This window comes from Petromyzon marinus, chromosome 31, assembly GCF_048934315.1.
Source record: "Petromyzon marinus isolate PM22_M1 ecotype Great Lakes invasive population chromosome 31, UKy_Petmar_22M1.pri1.0, whole genome shotgun sequence".
Classification (NCBI taxonomy): Eukaryota; Metazoa; Chordata; class Hyperoartia; order Petromyzontiformes; family Petromyzontidae; genus Petromyzon; species Petromyzon marinus.
In genome coordinates, this window is record NC_133697.1 from 2199688 (window position 1) to 2213204 (window position 13517).

Here is a 13517-nt window from a genome sequence, read left to right on the forward strand (position 1 = left end):
CCCATGTAGTGCGCGAGGCCCCCGAGCACGGGTGGCGCAGGGGCACCGGGATTTCGCGGTACTCGGGCAGCGAGGTTCTCCCCCGCCGGGGCTGCCCTCCATGGTTTTAAGCGGCGGACGTTAACCACCGTTTCTCGGCCCCTCTCTCCACCCTGGATTAGTACCGTCCAGGGAGAGATCTGCCGTACCACGGTCCAGGGTCCCCGCCAGTAGGTGGTCAGCTTCCCCACCTGTCCGGCCCCGACGCGAGGGGTGTGTAGCCACACCTTGGTACCTGTCAAGAAAAGGGGGGGCTCCACGCGGGGTCGGGTGCTCTGTTCCTGTCGCCGATGCGCGGCCTCCCCTTGCGGGTAGGCCCGGTCCCGGACCCCTCGTAGGGTCTCCATCAGATGTTCCACGGGGCGACTTCCTTCCTCCGTTTGGGGTGGAGGAATGCCGAACAGCAAGTCTGCGGGTAGACGAGACTCACGACCAAACATCATTAGGAACGGGGTTTGGCCCGTCGATGTGTGCACCGTGGTGGCGTAGGCGAACAGGGCGTAGTCCCAATCCCGTTGGTTTGCAGCCGCCATACGCTTGAGCTTTCCGGCCAGAGTCTGATTCATACGTTCAACCATACCGTTCGCCTGGGGGTGGTACGCCGTGGTTCGGTCTTTCTGGATCCCGAACTCCCGGCACAGCGCCTGAAACAACTCGGCCTCGAACTCGCTACCCTGGTCGGTAAGGACTCGCTCCGGGATCCCGTGCTTAAGTACATAGTGCTCCACGAACGCCCGGGCTACTACCAGGGCCGTTTTATCGGGGATGGCCACCGCCACGGGGTAGCGGGTGAAGTATTCCACCGCTACGAGGATATAGCGGTTGCCCCGGTGGGATCGTGGGAATGGCCCCTGGAGATCGATGCCGACCAGCTGGTTAGTCCGACTGACGCGGAACGGCCTTAGGGGTACTTGGTATCGTGCCGGTTTCGGCCCGCACTGCTGACAAGCGCGGCAGCCCTGTACCCAGGCGGCCACATCTTGCGTCAATTTGGGCCAGAGATACTGGCGACGCAGAGTCTCCCGAGTGCGCCGTTCCCCGTCATGGCCCCCGAGCGGGTGGTCGTGTACCAGCCGTAGCAGCTGGGGTCGCACCTGGGCGGGAACACAGATGCACCCCGGCTGGCCGGCCTCGGTTAACTCCCGTACCACCCCGTTCTGCACACACAACCGGGCATACAAACCGCTCCAGGGCCCTGGTAGGGTGCTTTTCCCCTCCCGCAGGGCCGCTTCCACCGCCGCCAGATCCGGATCCCGCTGCTGGGTCTGCCTCAGCTGCTCGTCGCTCAGGCCCGGGAAGGCGCAGCCGACGTCCTCTTGGATCCGTCCGATCGGGGCGGGGTGGTCCACGGGGTCCCGAGTCGTGGGCCCTGCGCTCGCCGGGCGGCCGACTGGGTCCGCGCCTCCACCTGTGGGGGTCTCTGTGGTGCATACCGCACTCTCTCTCGCCGGGGGGGGTTAGGTTCAGCGGGTTCCCGGGGGTCCGTTGCCTGTCGGCAACGTCCCCCCGTGAAGCACGGGCAGGCCTCCTCCGTCTCGGCACACACCGCGGGTCGCCGTGATAATGCGTCCGCGTTTGCATGCGTCCGCCCCGCCCGGTATTCGATCTGCAGGTTGTACTCCTGCAGCTGCGCCAGCCATCGGGCCATCTGCCCCCGCGGTTCCTTGAAGGTGAGGAGGAACTGCAGAGCATAATGGTCCGTGCGCACTCGACATTTCCTGCCGTATAAATACGGCCGAAACTGTTTACACGCGAAGATCAGAGCGTACAATTCCTGACGGGTCACACAGTAGTTCAGCTCGGCCCCCCTCAGGGTCCGGCTGGCGTACACAATCACCCGTTCCACCCCTTCCTGCACCTGCGACAACACCGCACCCAGCCCGCTGCTGCAGGCGTCGGTGTCCAAAATAAAGTCGGTGGTAAAATCGGGGAAAGCCAGTGTGGGGGTGTGTGTGAGGTGGTCTTTGAGGGTGGTGAAGGCCGTCTGGCAGGCCTCTGTCCACTGATAGGGGTTCTTGGGGGAAGTGAGTTGGGTGAGGGGGCGTGCAATCTCGCTGAATCCCTTTACAAATCGACGGTAATAGGTGGCGAGCCCCTAGAATGACCTTATCTCCGACAGGTTTCTTGGCTGTGGCCAATCCACTACGGCGCGTACCTTGTCCGGATCGGTGCGCACCCCCGCCTCGCTGACGCGATGTCCGAGGTACCCCACCTCGCGCTGTGCGATGTAACACTTACGCGGCTTGATCTTGAGATGAGCCGCTCGCAGTCGCTGGAACACCTCCCGTAACCTGGACCAGTGCTCAGACAGAGATCTACTGAACACGATCACATCATCCAGGTAAATCAGGCATTGCTCCCACTGCAAGCCCCGCATCACCAACTCCATCAGCCGCTGGAACGTCGCGGGCGCGTTGGTGAGCCCGAACGGGAGTACTCGAAACTCGAATAGCCCCATCGGGGTGGTGAATGCGGTTTTTGGCCGATCCTCCTCCGTCATCTCCACCTGCCAGTACCCAGACGCGAGATCGAGGGTGGAAAAATACCGCGCTCCGGCGAGGCTGTCAAAGGTGTCGTCGATGCGCGGTATGGGGAAGGCGTCGCCGAGGGTGACTGCGTTTAGTTTGCGGTAATCGACGCAAAACCGGGTTGACCCGTCCTTTTTTGTTACTAGCACCACCGGGGCAGACCAGGGGCTCGCCGAGGGCTGAATTATGTTATCGCGGAGCATGTCCCTGACCGCCTCTTTGATCTGGGCGCGTTCGGGTGCGCCCACGCGGTACGCGGGGAGTTTTATGGGTCGGGCGGCCCCGGTGTCGATTTGGTGCTTAACGAGATCTGTGCGACCCACGTCTGAATCGTGTTCGCTGAACACGTCGGCGTACTCCCGCAGTAACCCGCGTAGCTGATCGGCCTCTCCCTTGGGTAAATCTGCCCAAGGTACGTGTACCGCGTCAAGAAGGGGGACGACCTCGGCGTGGGGAGTCGGGCCGACTCGCCAGGCCAGGTCTTGTTGGTCCTCGGGGCGACCGGGGTCCTCCGCCCAGAGTGCGAATACTGAGTCGCTGGAGTGGCGCGCGTGTAGGGGGTGCACGGTGGCTACTGTGGTGCGCCGTCGTAGTATTGCTGGGGTGCCGTGGGGGTTAAACACACGCATGAACAATCGGCCCCCATCGGCGTTTACCAACGTGGCTGACCCCACAACCCCGTATCGTTTTGCCAACTCCGGGTGAGGAGTTAGCATTACCTCCCCCGATGGTCGGTGCGCGGGGTCGGTGGAGGGTGTCGCCACAGGTACCAGCATCTCGGCGAGCGGCCCGATGGTGACGGCCGTCGTCAGGGTAGCGGCCACAGGTGTGAAGCGGGGGCGATTCGGCTCCCGTCCCAGGAATGGAATCCGTTCCCCGCTGCCTTCCACGGTGGCGCACCGCTGTCGGGGCTGCACGTTGAGCCCCAGCTTTTCCAGGAGGTCGGTACCTGCGATACACTCGTGGCACAGCACACTCGAGACGTAGAACTCCTGAGTGCACACCTGGTTTCCGAGACGGACCTCGAGGGAGATCCTTCCCAGCAACCCCATCCCGGCTCCGCTCGCTGTGTGCAGCGCGCAATCCGGGGCCGGCAGGCGGCTCACGTCAACCCCGAGCACGCTGCAGTGCGCGGCGCTCACGAGTGAGGCCACGGCCCCCGTGTCCAGTAGGATCTGGGTGCGCTGCCCGTTCACCTGTCCTTCCACCAGTGACGTGGCCCCCGTGATTCCTGCCACCAGCTCCCGTAGCCAGTCGCCCGTCCTCACCGCGTCCTTGGGTGTTGTGGCCGTGACCTGTGTGGGTGTCACTTGCTTACCATTATTATTATCGTCGTTTTGTTTCGGGACCTCAGTGATTGCACCCCTAGGTGGTCCACTCTCTAGGGGACGTTGGCGTTTAACCCTTCGGTATATCTAGCGCGGGCGATCTGTGGGCAGTCTCTCATGAGATGCCCCTGACGGCCGCACATATAACACGCCCGGGGGGGGGTGGCGGCTCCATAATGGGCACCCTGCCCGCTCCCTCTCCCCCCCGTGCGCCGCTGCCCAGACTCTGCTTCTAGTCGGGCTACCCTCCCAGCTAGCCCTCCCAACTCGGTCTGAATCGTCTCTACCGTAGTCTGCAGCGTAGTCACATGTGCCCGTACTTGGGTTACGTTGTTGTCCACTTGGGTTACTTTGTTGTCGATCCCCCCGATGCCCGCCTGTATCCCCGCTACCCATCCCGGGGTGGTCTCGCGGGATACCGGAGGCCCCCTTTCCCGACCCCCTACCATCCTGGTGAGCTCCTGTTCCTCCTCTTCCTCCTCGGTGGACAGACTTGCGATGGTGCGCTCCCGTCCCAGTCCTCAGAGCTGTGCGCGTTCGCTAGAAATTCTTTCACATTTGCGCGCGCGCTCGACAAGGGCATCAAAGGAGAGGCGCGTACAGTTCACGTCTGGCTGCCACCACGCCGTGCGCATTAAGTATCGCTGGATTTTCTCTGTGGCCAGCTCCTCAATCGCTTCCGTGTTGTGCCTCGTGCGTGCGATCTTTGTTAGCTCACGCACATCCTCGGCATAATCGCGCAGGTCCTCGCCGGGTTGGCGACGGCGTGCCTCTAAGGCCGCTTTTGCCTCCTCCTCATCGCGCGTACCGAAGCGCAGATCAAGTCGGCGCATCAGCTCCTCTAGCTGTGTCTGCGCGCTTGCGGGTAGGGCTTCCACAAAATCGGCTGCCCGCCCATCCAGATTCATATTAAGTTGACGTAGCGTCTGCGCGTCCGTCCACCCATTAATTTCCTTAGCCGCTAGGACGTTGCGGGCAAATGCTCTCCACGAAGGTGTACCCCGGCCAGTGAATATATGCCTTATTTTCGCGTGGGGTAACGCGGGGGTTCGTACCGCTTCTGACACCATATTGTTAGGGTCGCCGGCCCCCGGGATCTCCCCTGCCTGCGACCCTGTCCGCGAAGTACCGATGCTCCCAGACTCTCCACTAGTGTGGGAGCTGCCGCCGCCGCACTCCTCCCCTGGCGGGGAAAGGTCGTCGCGCTCCTGTTCCCCCCCCTGTGCCGTCTCCCCCGATTCCGGGTTTCCAGCCGGTGAGGCATCACCCTCGACCTCCCTGGGACCCGCTAGCGCTTCGCCGGCACCCAAACGCGACGCTCCCCGCCCGCGCCGTCTCACGGTTCGTCGTTACTGCCGGCTAGTCCTCGCAGCGCGTCGATACGTCCCACGGACGTTCGCGCGGCTGGGCTCGGGAGTTGACGGGCCTGGGGTTGACTCGAGTAGCCAGAGAACCTTTTTCCTTCGCCCTCACTTGCTTTATTCTTTCTACATCAAAAGGGCTACCTGGTGCCGACTCGCGGGCCAATCAGCTCGCTGGGATCACCCGCCAATCGGTAGGCCCATCTGTATCCCAGCATCCCCCGGGCCGTTGCTTTCAGCGACGTCCGCATCTAAATTTACCTGCTCAGCGGCCATCCAGGCAGAGGGCGACCCTGCTTTCCTGCCGCTCGTGGCTCTGCCCTCCTCCCTACCTGCCCTGCCGACCCGTGTGCGTGAGGTGCGTACTAACCGCGTTGGCGGGGCAGCCCCGCCGTGAACATGTCATTTCTACTCAAGTCACGGCGCCACGGTGTGTGCTAGCGTCGGGGGAGACCGTCCAATACCCTGGCCGCAGGAAACCGTGAAGATTATCTCTGTATGAGGGCTTCTGGGTGAAAACCTGTCAGCCAGGGTGTCTCCCCACACGCTCTAATGGTGGGGGGAGTGCGTGCGTGTGTGTTCCGGTGGGGGGGGTGGGGAGGTGGTGGGGTGGAGCAATGTCGGCCTCGTCGCTCGGGGCGGCGAGATTGCAGGTGGGCCGCCCGCTGATCGGCTCCGTGGCGGCGGCGTCACACATGTGTTGCTGTGCGTTGGTGCAATAAAAAAGTGCTTTAACAATTCTACAACTCCTTCACAATGAATAATTTACTACAGTATAGAGTTATATTTAATGATTGACACGTGACATAAGTAGCCTAGGATTTCGAGGTTTTTTTGCATCGTTATGAACACCTTGGTACTTTTCTCGCCTTCAAACAAATGAGGATTCGTAGAATAGTTGAAACACTGCTTGAATTCACCAACGCACAGCAACACTCGTTCCAAACCAACCCCTAACACCCGTCCCACAGCCCCATTTAACCTCTCCACCCTTGCTCCCAATACACATCCACGTCTGATACGCCTCTGGACCTGGTGACGTCATTTGCCCTTTAACTTTTGACTCGTCCAGATTATTCCCGCGCGTGTGATTGGTGCATGTTCCTGAGAGCGGAGATGTCGTGTCTGCGTGGTGCATGTGCGTAAGGGTGGCTCGCAGATCCCTTACACAATAAATTCCATCAACAGATTGCTTGCGTACTCCTTGAAATGATGAGTCGGATCCTCGCTGCACTTCGACTCGTCACACGGACGTTCGAGAGGCTGGGAAGTCGACGGGCCCGAGCCTGGCTTGAGTACAATACGAACTAACTCTTATCCCTACCCTCTCTCCTATTTCTTTTAAAGTCCTCTACATCAAAGATAAATCGGTGCTAATCCGCTGGCCTCCCGTACAATCAGGTGCCTCGGATTTCCCGCCACTCTCCCCCGACCGGTGCTCTCTCAAGACGTCCGCTCTTTACCCTCTAAACAAGCGCATCTGTCCTCCCAATCAGAGGATCGGCCCTGTTTTTCCTGTCGGTCGTGACTCCGTCCCTCCGCTACCTGCCTGCTGACCCGTGTGTGTTGTGTGTGCTTTCTACCCGCGGTGGCTCAGCAGCCCCGTCGTGACCATGTAATTACAACCAAAGTCACGGCGCCGCGGTGCACGTTTGCATCGGGGGAGGTCGCCCAATTCCCTGGTCGCAGGAAACCGTGAAACTTGGTCCCATGAGAGGTCTTCTAGGTGAAAACCTGTCGGCCACGTGACCTCCCCTCGGCGCTCTATGTGGGGGTGTGTGTGAGTGTTCATGTGTGGGGGGTGGTGAGGGAAGAGCAGTGTCGGCCCCGTTGCTCGGAGGTGGCGGCGTCGCGGCCACGGCGTCGGCAGGAAGGCTTCGCTGCTGCGTCATCACAGTTGCAGGCACGGCTCCGACGGAGCGGCTTCGCTGCTGTGGCACCACAAGTACGAAAGAGAGAGTTGGGATTTAAGCGTAAAAGCCTAGGGAGGTTAATTCGAAATAGGCGGGACAGATTTGGTCTTAGACCGTCGGTAAATTTTGAGTAATTTGCTTCAGTTTGTGTTCCATCTCAAAATCCATGTATTTATTCATTTTAAAGTACGATTAAAACGTTAAATCTAAAAGTTCGGTGACAGGGGATGGTTGACATGACGCGCAGTCCTCACCATAGCGCGAGAGTAGGAATCGCGTGCGCGCGAGCCAACATTTAAATTGAAAATATTTAGCTGGACTTAAATATGAGTAGTCTGTTGAAGCATTTTGTCTTGCAAAAAATTCGAGTGCGTTTTAAATAGTGAAGACAATCATCGTATCTTGCCCTGACCGAACAATTTCTCCCAACTGTTGGTTGTTCACTTGTTTTGAATTAGAATTTAAATCGTGAACATTGTCGTAGATTTCATAAGTTACGTACATTAAATAAATTATATTCGTGGTAATTTATCAACTAGATGCATTTAAGTATGAACGTTACGGGAATCGAGCCCAAAGGCAGGGGTGATTGACACGGCGAGTATGGTGGCAGCTCATTCACCGGAGCTGAGTGCTGGGTGATCTCAGCGACGTCCGCACATACTCTACGCCGCTTCTATAATAAACCTCGGGCCTGGAGGATGCTCGTCACGAATTTGTGAGAGCGCTGATTTCAAAGAGGCGAGGCGATAAAAACGACGTTTTGACATGGCGGAAACTGCTCCTGCTCAACCACCAGCTGCGGCTACTTCAGCGCTTAAAAGCCCCAAAAAGAAGCGCACCGCTCCAAAGGCCAAGAAGGTCGGCCCCAGCATGTCCGAGCTCATCCTCAAGGCTCTCGCCAGCAGCAAGGAGAGGAACGGCGTGTCTCTTCCTGCGCTCAAAAAGTCGCTCGCTGCCGGAGGATACGACGTGGAGAAGAACAATGCCCGCATGAAGTTAGCCATCAAGAAGCTTGTGGCCAAAGATGTCGTGGCGCAAGTGAAGGGCAGCGGCGCGTCTGGCTCTTTCAAACTCAACAAGAAGGAAAAGGCTGCCGCAAAGGCGAAGCCCAAATCGTCAACGGCAAAGCCCGCAGCTAAAAAGCCCGCTGCAGTCAAGAAGGTGAAGAAGCCCGCCGCAGCCAAGAAGACCGCGCCCAAGAAGTCTCCTAAGAAAGCAAAGAAGTCCGCGGCTGCCAAGAGCCCCAAAAAGGTGAAGTCTGCTGTTAAGCCCAAGAAGGCGGCAAAGAGCCCAACCAAGCCCAAGGCTGCGAATCCCAAGGTCGCTAAGCCCAAGACCGTAAAGGCAAAGGCCACCAAACCCAAGGTGGCCAAGCCCAAGAAGGCCCTGGCCAAGCCCAAGAAGTCCGCGCTAAAGAAGTGAATCCGATCTGACGATGCGCGATTCCCTCCACCCCAACGGCTCTTTTCAGAGCCACCCACTTAGTTCAAAAAGTGAACCATATGTTGCTGCGCGTCAATTAGCTAATCGTTAACACCTGACAGTGTATTACATTGAAGCTTTATGCGTGCCATATTCTGTAAGTCAAACCCATTTACGACGTGGCGATGGTTGCTCGCCGTGTCTCGGCCCTGATCAAGGAGCTCGACGGTGCATTAAATCGTGAGGATTTGTGTAGATTGGATAAGTTACGTACATTCGCCAAATTATCTTGACATTTTACCCACTTGATGTGTTTTAAGCATTGATGTGATGGGAGTAATCGAGCCCGAAAGCAGGGATCATAAACAGGCGAGGCAGGTGGCAGCTCCCTCACTCGAACTGAGTGCAGAGTAATCTCAGCGACGTCCGCATTCTCGCTGCCGATTCTAATCTAAATCCAGATTCAAAATCGATGCATTCTTGACGAACCTCCAATTTTGATTATGTGTTGAACCTCTTCATTCCGTCATCATGTTACTGGTGCTAAATATGGTATTTAGTCTAAAAATGTATTGATTCCAGACAACTTAACTCAATTCACCTCCTTTCGTTCGTTGCGCCTTTTCACATTTTTTTGTTTTGTAAAAATTGCGGTCCACCATCTACACTTCTCAATTAAAAATAATTTCCATTCGTAATTATCGCATTGTTTTTGCAATGTCTTATCTTCATCATTAGACTTTCTTTGCCAGTACTAAAATGTTTTTATATATATTATCATAGTATGTTTTTTGATTGCATTTTGACTGCAGGTATTGTGGTTAATGCATACACGAATCATTGTAATAAGGTTTCAGCTTTGTTGCAAGAAAAAAGGGGAAAAAACCCTATTAAATGCCTTTCTTACTTTGGGACTAGTTGGTGACGTTCACTCAACTATTGTGTTGGAAGCCGATTAGCTGCACATCTTGTTCTACTTGAAAACAAGACCTTAGATCGATTATTCACTCCACGTGCAATCTTGCAACAGATCGCGTCCCTCTCGCGTTCGCTGCGGGTGTGCCGAAATCATTACAGTGCTTCGAAGAAGGGTCATTGCCCGAAACGTCTCATACATTTCAAGGAAGTGTTATTGACGACGGTAGAGGGTTTACTTCGTCACAGAGTTAAATTCAGAGGTTTAAGGCGGAGCCATCGCGGAGGGCAGAGGTGGTCGGTGACGTCACCACGCTCCGGTTATAAAGGCGGCTGCTGCAGGCTGGGCGCGCCATCTCTCGCGAGCTTTGTCAGCAGGATAAGCAGAGTTAGTCGGAATGTCTGGACGCGGGAAAGGCGGTAAGGGGCTCGGTAAGAGAGGCGCAAAACGCCATCGTAAGGTGCTGCGCGACAACATCCAGGGAATCACCAAGCCCGCCATCCACCGCCTCGCTCGCCGCGGCGGTGTGAAGCGCATCTCGGGCCTCATCTACGAAGAGACCCGCGGCGTCCTGAAGGTCTTCCTTGAGAACGTCATCCGCGACGCCGTCACCTACACGGAGCACGCCAAGCGCAAGACCGTCACCGCCATGGATGTGGTCTACGCCCTCAAGCGCCAGGGCCGCACTCTCTACGGCTTCGGAGGCTGAGTGTCTATCTCGCGCACTAAACCAACCCAAAGGCTCTTCTTAGGGTCGCCGGCCCCCGGGATCTCTCCTGCCTGCGACCCTGTCCGCGAAGTACCGACGCTCCCAGACTCTCCACTAGTGTGGGAGCTGCCGCCGCCGCACTCCTCCCCTGGCGGGGAAAGGTCGTCGCGCTCCTGTTCCCCCCCCTGTGACGTCCCCCCCCGAGTCCGAGTTTCCTGCCGGTGAGGCATCACCCTCGACCTCCCTGGGACCCGCTAGGGCTTCGCCGGCACCCAAACGCGACGCTCCCCGCCCGCGCCGTCCCACGCACCAATCACACGCGGGTAACAGGGGGTCAAAAGGTCGGAGGGTAAGCGACGTCGTTCGTGCTCACTCCGGCGATTGGGGGGATTGGATTAAACGGGTTTAAAGGGCTATGCGATGGGCATGCGTGCGAGATGGGTATCCGCTCGCAACGTGGGAGTCCGCAGCCGACGGTTGGTTGCGCACACACTCCACGCGGCGCCGCTCCACACACGCGGCGACCGCCGAGAACAGCAAGCGCACCCACGCTTCCACTCTCTTTCCACACCCGCGCAAAAACCACACCAGTCCGTTATGTAACCGCCGACGATTTATTCCACCGTGTCGGCGAGCCCTTATTTAACCGAGTCAGTCGGGATCAGCGGGGCAGGACCAATCTATCTCTCGATAGTCGGCACTACACTCTACCTGTCCTCCCCTTTACCCTCTCCGGTTTTCCTCTTAAGCTAAGTCCCAACTCCCTCTCTCTCTCTTACTCACGGTTCGTCGTCACTGCCCCTTCGCCCTGACCCGCTTTATTCTTTCTACATCAAAGGGGCTACCTAGTGCCGACTCGCGGGCCAATCAGCTCGCTCGGATCACCCGCCAATCGGTAGGCCCATCTGTATCCCAGCATCCCCCGGGCCGTTGCTTTCAGCGACGTCCGCATCTAAATTTACCTGCTCAGCGGCCCTCCAGCCAGAGGGCGACCCTGCTTTCCCGCCGCTCGTGGCTCTGCCCTCCTCCCTACCTGCCAAACCGACCCGTGTGCGTGAGGTGCGTACTAACCGCGGTGGCGGGGCAGCCCCGCCGTGAACATGTCATTTCTACTCAAGTCACGGCGCCACGGTGTATGCTAGCGTCGGGGGATACCGTCCAATTCCCTCGCCGCAGGAAACCGTGAAGATTATCCCTTTACGAGGCTTCTGGGTGAAAACCTGTCGGCCAGGGTGTTTCCCCACGCGCTCTAATGGTGGGGGGAGTGCGTGCGTGTGTGTTCCGGTGGGGGGGGTGGGGAGGTGGTGGGGTGGAGCAATGTCGGCCTCGTCGCTCGGGGCGGCGAGATTGCAGGTGGGCCGCCCGCTGATCGGCTCCGTGGCGGCGGCATCACAAAGCCCCCCGAGGTGCCAGTCCCCGTCCCGGGGTGACTGGAGCACCTCGCCTGGGCCGCGCCCACGAGGTAGCGCTGCGGGTCCGGGGGATCCGCCCGGACCTAGTGGCTGGCCTCGGGGGAGGTGGCTCCGTCCTCGGGGTTTCCTGCGGCGTTCTCCTTCTCCACTCCAGTGGCTCCTTCTGTCCCTCGGCACCTGGGGGCTGGGGGACAAACTCCGCGGCAGCGGCGTTTAAGGGGCGGCATCCCCGATGTCCTCTGGCGGGGCCGGGACGCCTCGGGGCTGGGGGCCCGGCGGGGCCCATGTAGTGCGCGAGGCCCCCGAGCACGGGTTGCGCAGGGGCACCGGGATTTCGCGGTACTCGGGCGGCGAGGTTCTCCCCCGCCGGGGCTGCCCTCCATGGTTTTAAGCGGCGGACGTTAACCACCGTTTCTCGGCCACTCTCTCCACCCTGGATTAATACCGTCCAGGGAGAAATCTGCCGTACCACGGTCCAGGGTCCCCGCCAGTAGGTGGTCAGCTTCCCCACCTGTCCGGCCCCGACGCGAGGGGTGTGTAGCCACACCTTGGTGCCTGTCAAAAAAAGGGGGGGCTCCACGTAGGGTCGGGTGCTCTGCTCCTGTCGCCGATGCGCGGCCTCCCCTTGCGGGTAGGCCAGGTCCCGGACCCCTCGTAGGGTCTCCATCAGATGCTCCACGGGGCGACTCCCTTCCTCCGTTTGGGGTGGAGGAATGCCGAACAGCAAGTCTGTGGGTAGACGAGACTCACGAACAAACATCATTAGGAACGGGGTTTGTCCCGTCGATGTGTGCACCGTGGTGGCGTAGGCTAACAGGGCGTAGGGGAGGTGTTCGTCCCAATCCCGTTGGTTTGCGGCCGCCATACGCTTGAGCTTTCCGGCCAGAGTCTGATTCATACGCTCAACCATACCGTTCGCCTGGGGGTGGTACGCCGTGGTTCCGTCTTTCTGGATTCCGAACTCCCGGCACAGCGCCTGAAACAACTCGGCCTCGAACTCTCTACCCTGGTCGGTAAGGACTCGCTCCGGGATCCCGTGCTTAAGTACATAGTGCTCCACGAACGCTCGGGCCACTACCAGGACCGTTTTATCGGGGATGGCCACCGCCACGGGGTAGCAGGTGAAGTATTCCACCGCTACGAGGATATAGCGGTTGCCCCGGTGGGATCGTGGGAACGGCCCCTGGAGATCGATGCCGACCAGCTGGTTCATCCGACTGACGCGGAACGGCCTTAGGGGTACCTGGTATCGTGCCGGTTTCGGTCCGCACTGCTGACAAGCGCGGCAGCCCTGTACCCAGGCGGCCACATCTTGCGTCAATTTGGGCCAGAGATACTGGCGACGCAGAGTCTCCCGAGTGCGCCGTTCCCCGTCATGGCCCCCGAGCGGGTGGTCGTGTACCAGCCGTAGCAGCTGGGGTCGCACCTGGGCGGGAACACAGATGCACCCCGGCTGGCCGGCCTCGGTTAACTCCCGTACCACCCCGTTCTGCATACACAACCGGGCATACAAACCGCTCCAGGGCCCTGGTAGGGTGCTTTTCCCCTCCCGCAGGGCCGCTTCCACCGCCGCCAGATCCGGATCCCGCTGCTGGGTCTGCCTCAGCTGCTCGTCGTTCAGGCCCGGGAAGGCGCAGCCGACGTCCTCCTGGATCCGTCCGATCGGGGCGGGGTGGTCCGCTGGGTCCCGAGTCGTGGGCCCTGCGCTCTCCGGGCGGTCGACTGGGTCCGCACCTCCACCTGTGGGGGTCTCTGTGGCGCATACCGCACTCTCCCTCGCCGGGGGGGGGGGTTAGGTTCAGCGGGTTCCCGGGGGTCCATTGCCTGTCGGCAACGTCCCCCCGTGAAGCACGGGCAGGCCTCCTCCGCCCTCGTCTCAGCACACA

The 13517-nt window shown here is 59.3% G+C and overlaps 2 protein-coding genes across 2 annotated transcripts; both read left to right on the forward strand.

Moving 5' to 3' along the window:
- Nucleotides 1-7919: 7919 nt before the first annotated feature.
- LOC142929402 (histone H1.5-like) lies at nucleotides 7920-8594 on the forward strand. The gene has a single exon (XM_076070821.1). The coding sequence runs from the start codon at nucleotides 7938-7940 to the stop codon at nucleotides 8592-8594; it is 657 nt and encodes a 218-aa protein (XP_075926936.1). The 5' UTR covers nucleotides 7920-7937.
- A 1313-nt stretch (nucleotides 8595-9907) lies between these two features.
- On the forward strand, nucleotides 9908-10219 carry LOC142929597 (histone H4-like). Its single transcript, XM_076071180.1, has one exon. The coding sequence runs from the start codon at nucleotides 9908-9910 to the stop codon at nucleotides 10217-10219; it is 312 nt and encodes a 103-aa protein (XP_075927295.1).
- The last annotated feature ends 3298 nt before the right edge of the window (nucleotides 10220-13517 follow it).

What these genes read in the sequence shown, in the direction of transcription:
- LOC142929402 (XM_076070821.1), top strand. Translation starts at nt 7,938, where the DNA reads ATGGCGGAAACTGCTCCTGCTCAACCACCAGCTGCGGCTACTTCAGCG.
- LOC142929597 (XM_076071180.1), top strand. Translation starts at nt 9,908, where the DNA reads ATGTCTGGACGCGGGAAAGGCGGTAAGGGGCTCGGTAAGAGAGGCGCA.